At 41.4% G+C, this 16,583-nt stretch overlaps 2 protein-coding genes across 4 annotated transcripts; both read right to left on the bottom strand.

Moving 5' to 3' along the window:
* Positions 1–5: 5 nt before the first annotated feature.
* Positions 6–3,259, bottom strand: LOC117488050 (N-acyl-aromatic-L-amino acid amidohydrolase (carboxylate-forming) B-like). The gene is made up of 7 exons (XM_034136778.1): positions 3,176–3,259; positions 2,708–2,982; positions 2,433–2,628; positions 2,234–2,327; positions 2,051–2,158; positions 1,861–1,973; positions 6–275 (listed from the first exon to the last, which is right to left on the bottom strand). The coding sequence occupies exons 2-7, from the start codon at positions 2,980–2,982 to the stop codon at positions 30–32; spliced, it is 1,032 nt and encodes a 343-aa protein (XP_033992669.1). The 5' UTR covers positions 3,176–3,259; the 3' UTR covers positions 6–29.
* Positions 3,260–4,175: 916 nt separating this feature from the next.
* On the bottom strand, positions 4,176–16,316 carry LOC117488116 (oxysterol-binding protein 1-like). Of its 3 annotated transcripts, XM_034136886.1 has the most exons (17): positions 15,946–16,315; positions 14,880–15,052; positions 14,397–14,605; positions 13,993–14,161; positions 13,551–13,662; positions 13,164–13,347; positions 12,757–12,874; positions 12,109–12,166; positions 11,709–11,873; positions 10,320–10,565; positions 8,991–9,111; positions 8,606–8,709; positions 8,182–8,277; positions 7,915–8,102; positions 7,236–7,471; positions 6,161–6,199; positions 4,176–6,048 (listed from the first exon to the last, which is right to left on the bottom strand). In XM_034136886.1, exons 2-17 carry the CDS (start codon positions 15,014–15,016, stop codon positions 5,906–5,908), a joined length of 2,325 nt encoding a protein of 774 aa, XP_033992777.1. In that variant the 5' UTR covers positions 15,017–15,052; positions 15,946–16,315; the 3' UTR covers positions 4,176–5,905. The 3 variants fall into 3 exon arrangements, with proteins under 3 accessions (XP_033992777.1, XP_033992776.1, XP_033992778.1); XM_034136885.1 differs by having other exon boundaries at positions 4,176–6,199; positions 15,946–16,316; XM_034136887.1 differs by lacking the exon at positions 6,161–6,199.
* Positions 16,317–16,583: the final 267 nt, after the last annotated feature.

The following is a 16,583-nucleotide window of genomic DNA, read 5'->3' as shown; positions in this document are numbered from 1 at the left end:
TCATGGCGCTTGATTTAAAAAGTCCATCCTCATTCCTCTTCCTCTGAAGTGAATTCCTGTACGTACGATTCCTGCTCATGCTCTGTCTGCACCCGGATAGAGGGAATCATCACGCGCCTTTTTCTCGCCAGGGAGAGAGCGATGCCCTTCTCGTAATAAGCACATTCATTGATAAAGAAAGGGTAAAGAGGTTCTTTGCCTTTATACGGCAGAGTTTCTCCTGAGAAAGTCTGGAACAGTGGGTCTCCAGGGTGGAGCAGGCAGAAGTCTCGGTCCTGTGGGGAGGAAAAGCAAATTAGGGTGAAAGCTAATGAGCAAAACCTGGGAGATTAAACATTTCCAATGTGCACTACTTTGTGAGGATTTAAAGCCGTAAACAATGTGTTAAGGCTATAGGTCCAAGCAAGCTGGATAATGAAGTATTGACGCAGAGGAAAGAAAGGATAAATTATTAAAAGGACTTTGAAGAAGAGGATTTTGTAGGATAACTGTAGACTAAATATAGCCAGCAGACAATAAGTCGTTTATTTATTTAACTTGTTCAGACATATCTTCTGAAGTGACTTGAGAAAACAAAAAATGTTTTCTTAAAAAGTTGGACAGACTCCATATTCTGTCAACACCATTCCTTCCATGACGCCCGATTGCCGGAACGATTTGAAAACACAATCAGGGTTATCTGTTGGTTAGTAATGCCCTCCCTGGTTGTGTGACCTAATTACCAAAAATGAAATGATCTGTAGTGACAAACCTCACTGACTCACTGGAAATCTGCCAAACACCTGACAACAGAAAGGCTTTTATTCATGCCAGTCACAGATGATGACAACGCATTTTTATCAGGCACTATTATACTTGTATCTTAATCCACCAATTGCTATTTTCTATAGTTCTTCCCATAAAGTTGGAATAATTTTGTTTTCAGACACATTCCTCTTTCTATTCCTGTTTAATTTTCACTGTGATGTTTGGAAGAGATTGATCAATAAAGTTTTGAGACCATATATCAAGAATAAATCACAGGTAAAAACGTATTCTATTCTTACTTTATGGGCAACAGTGTATATCATTGGTAACCAGTGATAGGGAAAATAGGAGGTTTTTCCTGAAATATATATTTTTTTAACTCAGTAAATATTACTTGTTCAAAAATCTTGATGTTGACTGTTATGCGTGCCTGCTGTGCGTTGACTAAGAGACTTTCTAGGTTACGTCGGCAAATCATTCCAACATATTTACCAATTAACACACGTTTATCTCTAAAACTATTTAACAATTCAAATGATATCAAGGTGTTGCTGTGAAAAGATAAATATTTGATGAGCCGTCCTTCAAACTTCCCCAGTTGAGTTCCTGCTTACAAATTATTATGCTTACTGGCAACGTGCTTGAGTCATGCTTTTATAATCAACTATTATAATATTATTTAACAATGATGACTGGGAATCATCAGCTTTGAGTAAATATTAGCTTTTGTAAAACATAACTAACATAATCCAATTGCCAGCTGCTGATGAAAGATTTGCACTGGTATGTTTCGAGCGTCATGCGGTTTCATGATTGCTCTTTGGTATGAAGCTATTTTACAGGAAGGACTCCACCCTGTCGGAAACAATAGTCCTGTACTTGGCTTCATATTTTATACAATGCCAAGGTCACCTTACCCACAGACACAATTCATTATCCAGCTCAGGACAAAAGGCCTTTCTTCTGTGCTGGTCATGCATTAACTGTCCTGTATTTAAGTGTTAGGCTAAGTTTGTAATCTTTTGTTATTGGTTATACAAGATTAGGCTATACTTAAATCGGACAAAGGGCAACTGCTTTTATTAATGCTTCAAGCTCAAAATAAGTCCGTACCTGGAGTTGAGGATGAATGGCTGCTGTGATGGTGCGCGTTTCCCTGTCTCTTGGGTAGTCGATGTGTTTAACCATGGAAAACACCTCCACAAATCCTCCTTCAAATATAGTACCTGAAAAGAAACACATTTGGGGGTTTAGAACAAAACCAAAAGGGTTTTAAAAAATGTCAATGTTTTCAAGACTTCACCTGAGTTGAAGAAGCGGACCCAATCTAGCATGTTCTGTACGCCAACTCTCATCGCCGTATAAACGTTTGACCTCACAACCCCGTGGGGCTGGGGGCCGATCTCCATGGCTGCAGAAAATGGATTCAAGATGAGAAAATGATCCAGCATTCAAACTATTGTTATTGGAAAAATGATACACTTACCAAAGCCATGTTTTCCCACTGAATCGAGGGAATATGACTCTTTACTGGAGACATCGAAATGGATGAATCTTATTGGTACATCTGGCATCTCCCTCTAAAAGATGACATATTTCACTTGTCAGTCGAAAAACAAATCTCAGTTCTTGGTTCTATCTTTTAGTTTCAGTTGTTTATATTTGAGTGTGTAGGAGCTGCTTGCCTGCAGGTGTTTGAATATGTGCAGGCAGATCCAGTCGCAGTCGGAGTATGCGATGAGGCACAGGCCCATGTTGGCGGTGGTGTTGTGGAGGTCGCAAACAAGATCCACCGCCGCAGGACTCCCTTTGGGACCCAGCATGCGGTTCAGTTCTAGGGCTCTGGTAATCTCGTAGGGTGCAACGTCTGACACTGGACCGCTGGGAGACAGAGAAACAATCAGATCACGACTCATCACCACAACTGTTGGAGCATCAACACCCCCACCCATCACTTTACTTGAGGGTGGCGCGGGTGAAGCAGCGGTTGAGGTCGGTGTCGACGTATCTGCGGCACTGCAACATGGCCCTCGGGTTGGACAGCACCATCAGCACCGACACACGCTCATCCTCCTCCTCCTCCTCCTCCTCCTCCTCTTCCTCCTTCGTCACTTTCTTCTCCATCTTCAGCAGCTCTCTCACTAAGTACACCCCGGACAGCTCGTTGCCATGGGTACCGCCGCACACAGCGACCCGGGGCAACCTTGGCAAACACACCAGCTCGTCCACCTCCATCTGAGTGACACATCAGAGATACATTACTGGCGGCACATGCACAAATTGTGATTTCTCCGTTTATACACCATGTGAAAAGTCAACACATTTAACCTGGTTTCACTCAGTGGGAGGCACATCCAGCGTTAATGTCACTGGGTACATTGTAGACAACTTTAACACAAAGCCGAGATATTGATTTGTGGAACCTTACCTCGCTTGCTGGAAACTGTACAGATGCAGTTCCTGCTCTCAACCCGAGAAATGTACTCTAAAAGCAGCACTGAGATTAAAAGTCTCTTAACTTGAGGTCAGCTCCACAATCACCATTAAGAGAGGAAATGAATGACGCGGTGCCGTACTGTACATCTTACCCAAACCACCCCTCTCCCCCTGCTGTTTACCCTCTTCCCACCTCTCCCAAGCTTTCATGCAGTTTCACTGATTCAGCATTCCCATCTCTCCCCCCTGTACAGGCTGCCTGTTATGCAAACTCTCACCGTCTCTCTACCACCTCCTGTCCACTGCACTGCACTGTACCACACTGTGTCCTATAGGGTGTGTCCTGAGTGTGATGCGGTGCAACGGTTGCTTCCTTTGGTCCCGACAGCTGTGAAACCCCTCCCCGGCTCCCCATTTCTCTCTGCCCCATGTATAGGATGGTAGGTTCCAGTCTGCCTTTCAAAAAAGAAATTGGCTAAAAACAAATCTGCTGGCATGACACAGCAGGAGAGGCGCTTGTGGTGTGGGACAGTGAAAGAAATGGCTCTTTTCGCAGGGATAATAACAAGAGAACCAGCTAGTGATTTAACACAGATTTCATAACAACCAATCAAATTCATCTTAAAGTTTTTTGTGAGTTTTGTCCATTTAAGTACACTCAAAATGCTCCTGTGTGGAGGTAGAGAGAGATTGTAACCAAACTGACCAACAACCTACCGTACAAGTGTGAAAAACAACAATTGCACTGATGGATAGTGAAGAACATCTGCCATCCAAACCAGTTCAACTGAAGCAAATTCAATTGCGGGACCACAGACTGAAATGATTTGATGATGAGTTATTAATGAAAAAAGGCATTCTTTAGGTTCCATCGTCTTCATTTTAAACATGCTTTTGCAATCAACTATTATAAATCAAATGGTCAGTTGGTACCATATTTGCTTACATGTGACACATTGTACACATACATAACAAAATAGGCTGAAACAACGTGTTTTCATTTGGGTTTTTATTGTTTTATTGACAACATTATGTCATCCCATCTGGAGCACCTACTAAACATGAGGGCAGAAATTCCCAAATAATTGATTTGGCAATAATTGTGTTACTTAGTTAATGGAAATGTAACAAATGGTATTAGAGAACAGTATGAAAAGCTTCTTTTTTTAGACATCACAGCATTTGATATTACAGATTATTTTTTCTTTAACACAAAGTACTGAGCAATGTCATGTCTTCCCTCTCAGTCAAGTATGGAAACTCCCTTTTTTTTCTGAAAACGAAGACAGTCCTCTTACAATATTATGAGGGACTGAATAAAAACAAGAAAAAAAACCTACTTTACAGTTATCAATACTATATGAATTTCTATACATTTATAAAATCATAGTTATTTGCAATGCTTTTAAATTCTTTGTTTCTTTATTCTTCATTTTTAAGTACACTTCCAAACGAAATTATGAAATCCACACACACGCGCACGCTCACATTATACCCCATGTTTTTGGTGTCAAAATGTACTTTGCATATGTATGAACTCTTCAGCAGATTAACAGCGGTTTCTTTTAACCACTGCATTGACTCATAATTGTTTTTTCTCATTTTGTTGTGTTCCTCTTAACAAAAAAGCACACTACGTATCCCAAAAACATGTTTACTGCCGCACACTTGGATCATTTTGTTGGAAAAAAACTGCACTAATGACATTTTTTCACCACTGAAACAAGCGATTTTGCAGCTCTATAGTCTTTTCACGACTACTTCTTCAACGTTTGAAATGTTTGTATGAGAAACCAGCTACAAATGTCAGCATCATGATCACTCGGGTGTGATGTGAGAGCAGGTCGCTCGTATCTAAGGCGAAGAGAAAGGGTGTTTTGGCCTTCAAAGTTGTCACCATCATCTTCATGAGGCCTTTGTGAATGAGAAAGTATCTCTTCTAACTATAATACACACAGTGTGGAGGTTCAACCGGTATTTCGGACAATCATTCCTTCTTTTGAACAGCATACTGCGCAGTGGCAGTGTTAATAGTAAAGTGATGGAAGAGCAGATATGCAGTCACACACACACGCACACACACACGCACACAAGAACCTTCAGTTAGTTACATTAAGACACTAAATCAGAGAGAGAAACAAGAGATCCTCGCTAACGTGTTGAAGGCCACCAGTCGACAAATTATTTGAATCATATATAAATGTATATATTAACCAGGTCTTACCCCCCCCTTTTTTTTTTTTAAGAGTTATTACCAAAGCACACAATGCTTTTGAATGGGAACACTACATTATCTCACAGGGTGTGATCAGCACGAAAACCCTCTTCTGCTCCTGATCTGGGAGAGACTTGAGCAGAGAGACTAAAAAAAAGAATCTACTAATGATTTGGAAGCACTGCCCCCCCCCCCCCCCCCTTTATGCTGAGCAGCACAAATAATTTCTTTCCAGTCCTGTCATATGTGTGACAGCAACAAAAGGGAGTACAGGAACCGAAATGGGATGAGGCCAGAGGAGAAACCCTGCTCTCTTCTCTGGATCAGACAGCAGTGATCACCTGGAGATCTCTTAGAACAGAGAGCCACCGGGAGGAAGGCAACCGTCCAAATTGTTGGGGTGGGGGGAGCGGGGGGGGGGGAGAGCCGGCCTTTTGTGGTAGCCGTGCACTAGGCGGCTTCCAAGGGTCAGTCTCTTCGGGGGGCACTTTCCAGTCAAAGATGAGGTCAATATATGTCCGGACAGCCCTCCCAGATGCCGCGGTCCTTGGCTTCCCAGTAGCCTCCCTTATAGATGTGGACCTGTTCCCCCGTGATCTGGTCTTCACAGCGGTCGAACCAAAGTGCCAGGTGGCTGTCGTGAGGTGCGCCTGGAAAAAGAAGACAAAACAATGGTGTCACCAAAAAAGACAATAAGGTAGACAGGAGATTGGAACCGAATTAAAGCATGAGTTGTCGGTTGAATAGTGAAGGAGTACTTGCTTTTTAAGGACGGATCAGTTAGAGAGTCCTCATCGACAGCTTTTGGAAGAGAAAAGGGGATCACAGAGACTTTTTTTACCCCTTCATTTTATGATTTTTTCCCCATGCATGGTAGAGGGCAACACTTACCCCTTTTCCACTGAAATGAGTTCCGTTTAGGGCTAGTTTGGTTTGCAGTTGGTTCAACTTGCGAAACACTTGAGAAGCAGTTCGCTTTTCCACCAACCACAGCCCCAGAGGAGCAATCACATGAATAACCCTTAAATTAACAACAATGGTGGACCGCGGTGGAGCTGTGCTCATGTTGCTAAGAGGCTAGATCTACTTTTCTAACTATATACTCATCTCCAGAGTGACCTGGCTAATATTATGGCACTATGACTCATGAGCATTTACCTCATGCTTTACCGCTGAATTGCGACAGCAGTAGTAATTCACTTTCTCGCCAGTAACGCAGCCTGATGCATATTTTCTTCAGTTTTAATTGACAAAATATTGTAGCACAGCCTAGTTAATAAACAATGTGAAGTTTCTCTAGCTTCCAAAGCCAGTCTGACTATACAATAACAAGATTGAGAGCCAGCATTAAATAATACTTGAATAATACTTGCCATGTTTAATGGACGAATGCATGTCACACACTATGCAACTCCACGTTGCGGAACAGGCAGACAGATGGCATATTATTATTCACCATAAACGCTTTGAATGAGTAGTTACACTGAAATTGAACACAGGTTTTAATCAAAGTATGGTCAATAATTAATAATATGTAACACATATGCCTGGGTAGTGTTGCGTTTTGTATATATATACATATATATAATGTGTTAGCGCGTTCTAGACTTCCTACTCTGGCTCCGCCGCAGATTCTGACGTTAGCGTCTTATGCTCTTTGTTCTTGGACTCGCAAAGCAGATACTTGATTCATGGTTGAACCCGTTTTCAGGGTCAAGAGCTTGCGCTGCTGCAGTTTAACTACTATACTAAAACTGGTTTGCTATCAGCCACTGGCTGCAAAATCACCTCGTGGAAAAGGGGTAACAGACAAAGTGAACACACGCTGGACTCTCACCTTCCTCTGACTGGCTGGCAGTGCGTTGGCTGGCGGCTTCCCTCTCTCTCTCCCGCCGGACGATGCGCTGCTTCTCCTCCAGCCGCTGCTTCTCCGAGTTGCCTTCGTCCCAGCGGCCTTCCTCCATCAGGCGCTGGTCGGGCCGGTGCCGGCTGTCGGTGGGCGATATGCCTTCCTCGTATTCATTTAGGGTCAGCGCCAAGGAGGTAAAGTAGTACATGGTATCTGCTCCCTCACTGTGGTACGACAAAGGAGAGATACACAGCAGCACTTAAATCAAAAGGCTCAATAGACCATGACATTCTGTTAAGTTATTATATATCTGCTCCTTATCTCTGCAAGACTACATTGTATTTTCTGGTTCTTTATCGCTGCCAGACTGTAATTATTTCTATGATCTCTACCCTTTTGTTGAATTTCAGGCTCTAAATGAATTCTGAATCAGATTATTTAGCATGTTACTCAATTAACAAAATATATGCCTAACAGGTCCGACATTGGATTCATCAAGATATTCTGATTTGGCTCTACTTCCTGTGTGACATGCAGGCTCATAAGGCCCACCCATCTAAGTATTAACAACCAGAATTATCTTTGGTACGTCTTTGCTGTATCACTGCTTTACAGTGGGTTATATGAGAAAGATAGAGGTTCAGACACCTAACCCTGAGGGACTTACGGTAGAGGGTTCCTCCTCCAAACCTCTCTGGCTTTCAGGGTTTGATAGACCGTCTTCTGTTTGCCCTCGGTGCCGTTCTCTCCTCCGAGGCTGCTCTGCATCACCCGGGAAAACTCCATCTTCTCGTCCCACGTGCCCGACAGCACGTAGTGGGCCTTGCCGTCCTTGTCCATCACTACACCTGTCACCTGAAGAAAGGAGGAAAAGAGTGTTAAAAACAACAAATAGAATCTGTCATAGGTCTGATTTTATGCATCTTCTTCTCACCTTTCTGGCCACATCTCTGGAGAAGTAACTGTAGGGAGCAAACTTCAGGTGGCAGCGGTCTCCTGTGGTGTGGTTCACCACGTCTATCTCTCCTGACTGGCAGAGAGAACAGGAAAGAACGATTTAAAGAAAGAAATACGCTTTTTTTTTTTTTTTAAACATATATTGTCTCATGTTTCCAATTTCGGGTTGGCAAAAATACATACACTTTCTAAAGGGTTATATTTCAACACCAGTGGTTCCAAACCGGGGATAGATGGACCCCTAGTGGTACTTGAGGGGATTGCAGGGGGTATGTAGGAAGACAAGGGATTGCAATATTTCTACACAAACAAATATTTTTAAATCTATTTTCTGGCACAGTTTATAGGTGGACTCTGTGATTTTACAGTTTATACAATTGTAAAATGTACATATGTCTCACCTGATCGATCCACAGCTTCCCCACGATGATGTTGTGCACTGTGGTGGTGACTTTCTTCCATGTGTAGTGATTGTTGCCCTTCTCAAAGATGGCGTGAATGGTGCCTGCGGGGGAGAGAAGGAATGCAGACGGTGGAGCCAAATGTTCGTCATGTGTCAAAACAAACCATTGTTTGTTGTTGAAATATATGTAGACGTCTAGCTACCTTTAAACAAAGGTGTGACTGCGTAATTCTTTATGCTTTATGCACAGATCTATTATTAGGCTGTCATAACTGGTTTGTCTTCATGGAAATAACCGCAAAGGTGGGATCATACCCTAAACCTACGTCAACATCAGACCGCAAGGCATGTCAAATATGTCCACAAACCGCACCGTCACTTACCTAAAGGCATAATGGAGAGATATTTTCCCCTGAACTTGCTGGCAACGGTGATTTCCTGCCTCAGAGTCCATCCGCGATCCGAGATCACATGGTGCGCTGCCGCGGGGGGGTGGTGACTCACCTGAGAGAGTGGTTAAGAAGTGATGCATGGATTAGTTTATAAAAAGAGCACTGGAGAGATTAAAGTGTCTTTGTGTTGTTTCTTTATTGGTTTGAATTATCTCTAATAGCTATGACTCACATTAGTGTTACATAAAAACAGAATAACTGGCCGACTTATCATCACCATGAAAAACCCTATTGTTAGACCGCAGAGCATGAACAATGTACTCTGTAAATATCAAATATAATTATACTACTTATAGTACAAAAGGGTTTAATTATATCTGCTACTTGGTAATTTTTATTGAAAGCTTTTGTGACTTAATTAAACTTCTATTTATCTATAAATCCTTCTCCACAGCAGCCGGATCTACTGCCTGAAAGCAACATTTATTGGATTAGTTTTTCTACTGGATTTATTTCTTGGGTTTTCAGAAATGTAAACCTTTTAGCCGGTCTAATTTGCCAACACTAAGCCTGAATTATGTGTTCTGCAATTCACAAATTAATTTCCCACCTCTGCTTTAACATCCTTTCCTTCTTCAGAGAAATTGCGTTTTCATGTATGTTAATGCATTGTATACAATCACTCCTCTGACCCTCATTTATGATAAACCTGCTCTCTTATTCCCAGTAAAGTAGATTTACTCAAATAATGCACTTAAGTACAATTTTTAGGTACTTTACCACTCATTTTATTCTACTTTGTACTACTAGTCCACTACAGTTCAGAGGTAGATTGTGTACTTTTACTCCACTCCATTTATTTAATACCTTTAGCTACTTTGCAGATTTGGATTAACGATGTGAAATATAATCACCTTGCAGTTTAAAAAGTAATTCAAATGTACCAGCTTTGAAAACACTCTCATGCATGAGTAATTATAATCAAAACATATCATATATATTATTCTGAAACGGACCAATCTGCATAATGAGTACTTTTACTTTTGGTAATTTAAGTACATTTTGATTGCAGGACTTTTACTCGTATTAGTATTCCTACACTCTGGTATTTCTTCTTTTATTTAAGTTGAAGTACTTTTTTCACCTGTGTTTATCCCTGGTTAGAATAGTAGACAGGCACAAATGCTTCCTCTCTGTGCATGCAGAAAAAGGAAGCAAAACACTCCGAAAATGCTGAGCCAACAGGATTTTTCATGTCTTCCTTCCTGGCATTGCTGGATCTCACTTCCCTGCGTGTCTGCATGCTTGTTTGTCTCTCACCTGTTCGCAGAGGGAGCGGTAGCCGCTCTCTCTCCGGCGGTCCAGCTCGTACGTCTCTCCCAGCAGGGGGTTGAAGGGTTTGCCCGTGCGGTGGACGGTGGTGGAGTAGGAGGACACGGAGAAGGCGGCCACGTAGCACATCTGCTCCAGGGAACTCTGGCACTTGGAGGCCTTGTCCAGCAGCTCGTGGTACTCCAGGTCCTCCGACAGCCGCTGCAGCATGGAGATGGGCTCGTTGAAGTTTACCTGGAGAGCAGAATTACTCAGATGTGAATCATGTGTGCAATCCTTATCATTTAAAGTGCCCATAAAATGATGTTTGAAGTGTAAATGTATACTTTTAATGTCTTCCTAGGAGAAGGCCCACTCACAGATTGACACACATTTAAATACAGGGCATTCACTTATATGATATGACATACTGTACATTATATATGAGCCCTATCAATACAGGCTAATATGATGTTTTTTATTCTGATAACAGTATAGAAGCATCAGTATAAACAAGCTACATTGATAGGGATCCTTTTTTTTATTTCCTGTCAAGTTAATTAATATAGTTTTTAGTAAGAATATACTAGTTTGATAAAGGGTAATAAGATTACGAGTATTATATTATTGCCAATAATTAAATCAACATGTTCCACTGTTGTGTAGATGAACAGCAGTCATTGTTATTATGGATATATAATAATAATGACTGCTGTTAACAATGGTTATATGATTTGGGGGAGGCCAGGACTGTATGGTAATATGTTCTATATTATTTGTAGTTCTTTTGTCCAGCTTCAATTTTATTCATAACTCGATTATGTGCTTTTTTCATTTGTTTCATTTGATCTTACAATGTTTGTCGCCCCATGTCGGATGTGTTCTTTGCATTCTGTTTTTGTTTCTCTTCATTGTGTGAAAGTTGTGTGTGTATTTACAAACCAAGCGCCTCAAATGTTGTTTTTGAAAGAAGAAGAAACTTGCACGCTATAGCAGATCGTTTTTGATCTAAACGAAACAAGGGCCAACAAAAGAAAGCTAAGTAAAGACCGGAGAATGTTAATCGACAGCGTATCTGCTGATTAAGTGCACAACTTGATCGTCACTGGTCCCATTAAGCTGCCAATAGAGCCACTTTAAACTTGGATGGCTCTGGCAGAATGTTGTCCAACAGGAACTGAAGACATGAAGACGATCTGTGTTTTTGATTGACCTGGCATCACCTTAATGTTTTGGTGCCAGAAGTCAATCAGTCTCTTAAAACACACTTGTTAGCTTGTTTGACTGAATGCATTCTTGCAACAAAGAAGAAAAAGGTGGAGTCTTTTCTGGTCATGCCAACTAACATAATTCCTGTAAGTGACATCTGATCTGGAGTAACCTCTTAAAAATACTCACAGGCATTGGGATTTTGGACAGCTCTTTGCCGATACAGTTCTTCATGATACTCCACAGATTGAGAGAATAGTTGGGTTTGTCTGAAATGCGTGTCCTCCGCTTCTTCAGCGGCACCAACTCCTGAGAGGGGGATTCCTGGTTCATCGCTAGAGGCTCCTCGTTGAGCTAAAATGCAAAAAATAGGTCAATAACAAGCATAAAAGTGTGTGGAAATAAGCGCTTTTAAAAGTGATTTACAAGCTTTTTTTATTAAACATCTGTCTGATCTGATTTATTATGACTGTAGCACAATCAAAGCATTCATATTTGGAAATGTACCACCCCTAGTTCACTATGTTTTACCTTATAAACAGCGAACCATTCTTTTAACAGTCAACCCAGAGGTCAGAGTGAAACCTACCGATTGATCATCAGGACACATTTCACTGTTGAAACCGCTGATATTACTGCTTGACCTTCTGTAAAGAAAAGCAAAAGGGTGAGGAGTATCTGTCAGTGTCTGGGAGGTTTCTGGTTTCAGCCACTTCAACATACAAGGAAATAGAGAGGGAATTACTTTAAACTAACCGATCCAAATAAATCAATCACAATTAAGGAAGTGCCAAAACATCAACCCAAGAGTGACATACAAGGAACTGAGTTAAAAAAAACAAGGATTAGAGGAATTTGGGGTCATACAGTACAAGGTTTTCTTGGGTGACTGCATGCGTGGGAAACATGTCACACAAGGTGATATGTTTCCTTGTGTGACTGCATCTGCGGGAAACATGTCACACAAGGTGATACGTTTCCTTGTGTGACTGTATGTGCGGGAAACATTTTTTAACAAACGTCATTTGTTACACACCCAACTCATCAATTACAGCTTTGTACATGCTGCTATTTCTTCATAGCAGGCAGTTACCGAGAATACAGTTCAATTTCCGAACAGAGAAAGGAATGTCTGTTTTAGTGTGAGAATGTGAAAAGACAGGAGCAAAAGCAAGCTGCTCACTCTGTCCAGGTTTATTACGCAATAACGACCGTGGGGGAGGGAGTGTGCACTTACTTGTGAAAGTGGGGGTCTGCAGGGACAGTGATAAACTCAGGAGCCTCCTCCATGGCATCAAAGAACTCGTTGTCGTCGTCTTCATCGCTCCCCTCACCTTTTCCCGGCCCAGAAGCACCTTAAAAAACAATCGAATCAGTGTTATATGATGTAGTGACTGATAACAATTCATAATTGACTAAACCCTAGTTTTTTCACAGATGAATATAGTGGAAACAAAGCCTTATTGCTGATAACAATTGACAGTTCAATGTACAAAAGGTGTTTTGAGGGCCATGCCTTTTAAAGCATTAAGAGATTAACAATGCTCACATCTTTTGAGAAAGAAATCAGTCAAATGAAGATAGAGGAGTTATAGCAGGAGTTTTCAGGTAACTTTTTGTGTAGTGTTCAGAGTCACGCCTTACTTTTATTGTCTGCAGTAGCATTAGACTGTGAAGCCCCTCTGAAGGCTCGCTCCAGCTGGTTGTGCTGCTTGGCCAGCTGCTCTAAAGTCTCCTCCAGCCTAACCCGCTGGTCCCGTTCTGCCTGAAGGGCCTTCTGCAATCGCTTGCTGTGAGCCTGAGCCAACGCAAGGAAGTCTCGGCACGCCTGAGGGGGGACACATCAAACCGGGTCAAACTAGAACCATTAAGACCCAAGATACAATAATTATGAGCAATTTTGACAAGTTATTATGGCCTTCACAGAGTACAGGTTGCATGTAGTATAGATTTAAATAGCCCCGTTTTATTTACACATTATATATGAAAGACAAGGCAAAGAAATAGGCAGACAAAGGAGGAAACACCTACATTTATCATGGCATTAGAGGTGATACGGAACAGCGTGGCCCTCTCTGTCACCTGACGGATCTTATCCCCAGCTTCTCCGGTAAGACGCAAACTGTCCAGTTCTGATAAAGACCTGAAATATATATCATAAGGCACAACAATATATAAGCGAATCACAGTGTAAATCACACTTAGCTCGAGATTCAATGGTTTTAACTAGGCATTGTTGCTGTTTTGCAAATAGTTCAACACCTTTATTTCGTGAGTTTATGGCAATGAAACAGCAAAATGAGGATACAAGGACAAAACTTGGGGTTATCATGCCAAACATTAGTATTGTGCGTGTATGTTTAATACGTTTTTGATTCCGTATTTCTAAGCTAAGATGACATGAGAAACTTTGGACTGAGGGAAGCAAAGGTAAAGCAAAAAAATAAGAACCAAAAAGTTGGTAAAGCCTGACCTCTGGAGGGCAGAGCCATGCTTTGAAATGAGGTCGTTGCAAGTGCTGAGATCCTCCACCTTGCTGCCTAGTGTTCGGAGAGCAGACTGCACTTCGGAATTCTGCGAACCGCCACCTTGTCCGGGTGCGGCGGGCGGGGATGACGAGGGAAAATCATCCCCTGAGTCATCTGTTAGAGATCAAAGCAACAGGAAGTTTCAAGGCTTTTATTGTCATGTGTGCATAGCTACAGTGTAGTTATGACAATTACAATCTTAAGTAGGAAGGAGCCTTCAGCTGAAAGGGGAATTCACAGAGCCTTATCTGCCTATCTTGTTGCAGACAATCAGGTTTACAGTGCACTGATTAATACCTTTTTTTTTCCCATCTGCCTGTGTGTTTGTTTGTTTGTTTGTTTGTTTTACCTGACTCAGCCTGCATGCGGGCCGCCTTGGCTTTGGCCAGTTCCAGGGCAGTGATCCAGCGCTGGCGTTCCACTTCACAGCTGGCCTTCAAGTGATACGTCTGCGCTCCGCCATTGGAGATGACAAAGTTGCAGGCGTCATCCACGGTGATGGTTGCCGTCGCCAGGTTGATTGTGCCTCGACACGTGTGGCCCATCTCTGCCTGGGTCCTAATAATCAGAGATGTCCATTTTAAATATTGGGGTGAAAAAAATGATGTATGTACTGTTTGGAATAATTAAACTAGGCTTTAATCTGAAAGCATTTGGTAAAATAAGAGGAATATATATGGAGAATGTAAGATTGGTTGTACCCTTTGGATTGTACAGATAGTTGAGTGTAATTAAACAGTAGTTACAGCAGATAAAGGTCAAGATGTTTATTTAGTGACCTGATAAAGGCCTTATCTTTCCTCCTATGTTTCTGTTTCACAGGAAAGTGTACCTGTAGTAGGACAGCAGCCCATTACTCAGGACAAACCACCTCCGCTGATAACCCTTGATGTAATTTGTCCACTTGAACACCCATCCTTTGTATGTGTCGCCAGCAGGAGTGGGAACGGGGGTCTTCGGCTCCGACATCACAGCCCCCAAAATCAAGAGACGGATTTGAGGAACCTTTTAAAGAAAAATAAAAGTTCAAAATATTAACTTGACAAGGATTATGCTCCCCTGTAAGGCTGAAATTATTAAACAGTTAGTATGTCGCCGAAGTATGAATCAGCGATTGTTTTATTAATCATTTTACTCATCCTCAAAGGCTGAACTGCCACCTAGTCACAGCCTAAAGCTTCCTTAGTGAGCATATTTACTCTTGATCTTGGGCATTGTGAAGTTGCAATACATTATGAGGCCTAAAACATTATATAGGTGAATAATCAGCAAAAAAATACAATGAAATGTGGGTTAGTCAAAGCCTTAGTTCAGTACTAAACCATTTATAGCGTCGTACTACACTAGTATGATTTAATACTGGTGGTTGATATTGATCTTTCAGTGTGGAGTGACAGGTCAAAGTTCAACAGTGGGGATCAAAAGACTAACTTCTAAAACAAGTTTCAAACAAAACTATGTACATAAAAGAAAGACTGAATGTGATTATAACAACTCAGTTTGATTATGTTTTCTAAAATGCCTATAAACTTAATATTATCAACTGTCACAGATACCATGACTTCAAAAACGATGCTCACATTCTCTTTTCAGGTATATGTGAAGGTGGTTCAATTATAACATAAGAAAACAAGATGATAACAGCATACATTGCATAAAACTTTGACATATTGTTGAGCTTGACATTAAAGCTAGTTAGCTCCAGAAAGGCTAGTGGGAGTCACCGTAATAACAGCTCATTCCAAGAAAGGGAGCTAAAGTAAAGAAATTCGACATATTTGCTCGAAGTTAACCATCTGACCAGTGCATATGTCATATACGGTAAACACATGATACGTGGCAAAACAATCGTTAGCTTACGAGCTAGTTTTTAAACTCGCCGATTGCTAAGTGTTTACCTTGACGTGTCCGAAATGTGAGATCAGGCAACCAGACACCAAGTGAAGTCACAGCTAACTTTGACACCCATACGCTACTGTACCTAGCTAGCTGAAGAGGCTAACTAGCTAACCGACTGTCACGGGAAAGCAAATTATCAAGACAACTAAACAGAAGACGTCGACGACAACAGCAGTGTGTTGATGAAATAAAGTGACACCAGCGAGTTTCGTTAGTGTCCCTCAACAATGTGGTGTATTGTGTTCATTCTACAGCTACGTACACCGACAAGAACCTAAAGCTAGCTAGCTACATCTAACTAGCCTAACGTTAGCTCGCTGGTTACACCCGGTGCAACACAATTTGGTCTCGTCTAGAAACAGCTAGGCTACAATGTTGTCCCGATTGGCTGCAATCTGGACGGTAGACGGGACGAAAAAGGGCTTTTTGCCTTCAAAGTAATAGTACAGTGTGTTAGTATTTGCCACATAAAAACAAATCATACTGTTAATCTCTATCAAAGGCCTTTTAAATACACGTTGTACTGTATATTTATATTAATCCGTAATGACATGGGTTTTCGTGTTTTGTTGATAGTGGATTATCACTATATTTATTAATAAATTAGTTAGTTAGATTACTATTATTTTACTCCTTT

The sequence above is a fragment of the Trematomus bernacchii genome, unplaced genomic scaffold (genome assembly GCF_902827165.1).
Source record: "Trematomus bernacchii unplaced genomic scaffold, fTreBer1.1, whole genome shotgun sequence".
NCBI classification, from domain to species: domain Eukaryota; kingdom Metazoa; phylum Chordata; class Actinopteri; order Perciformes; family Nototheniidae; genus Trematomus; species Trematomus bernacchii.
Note: the sequence above shows the minus strand (reverse complement) of the source record. Positions and strands in the feature narration are given on the sequence as shown.

Bases quoted from the DNA above. Each gene is read 5' to 3' on its own strand.
- LOC117488050 (XM_034136778.1), bottom strand. From the start codon at position 2,982: ATGGAGGTGGACGAGCTGGTGTGTTTGCCAAGGTTGCCCCGGGTCGCT. The intron at 2,629-2,707 runs GTAAAGTGATGG...TCTGTCTCCCAG, and splicing joins TTCACCCGCGCCACCCTCAA to CGGTCCAGTGTCAGACGTTG. The intron at 1,974-2,050 runs GTGAAGTCTTGA...GTTTCTTTTCAG, and splicing joins GGTCCGCTTCTTCAACTCAG to GTACTATATTTGAAGGAGGA.
- LOC117488116 (XM_034136885.1), bottom strand. From the start codon at position 15,016: ATGTCGGAGCCGAAGACCCCCGTTCCCACTCCTGCTGGCGACACATAC. The intron at 11,874-12,108 runs GTAGGTTTCACT...TTTGCATTTTAG, and splicing joins TGTGTCCTGATGATCAATCG to CTCAACGAGGAGCCTCTAGC. The intron at 8,278-8,605 runs GTGAGACATATG...TCTCTCTGCCAG, and splicing joins GGAAGCTGTGGATCGATCAG to TCAGGAGAGATAGACGTGGT.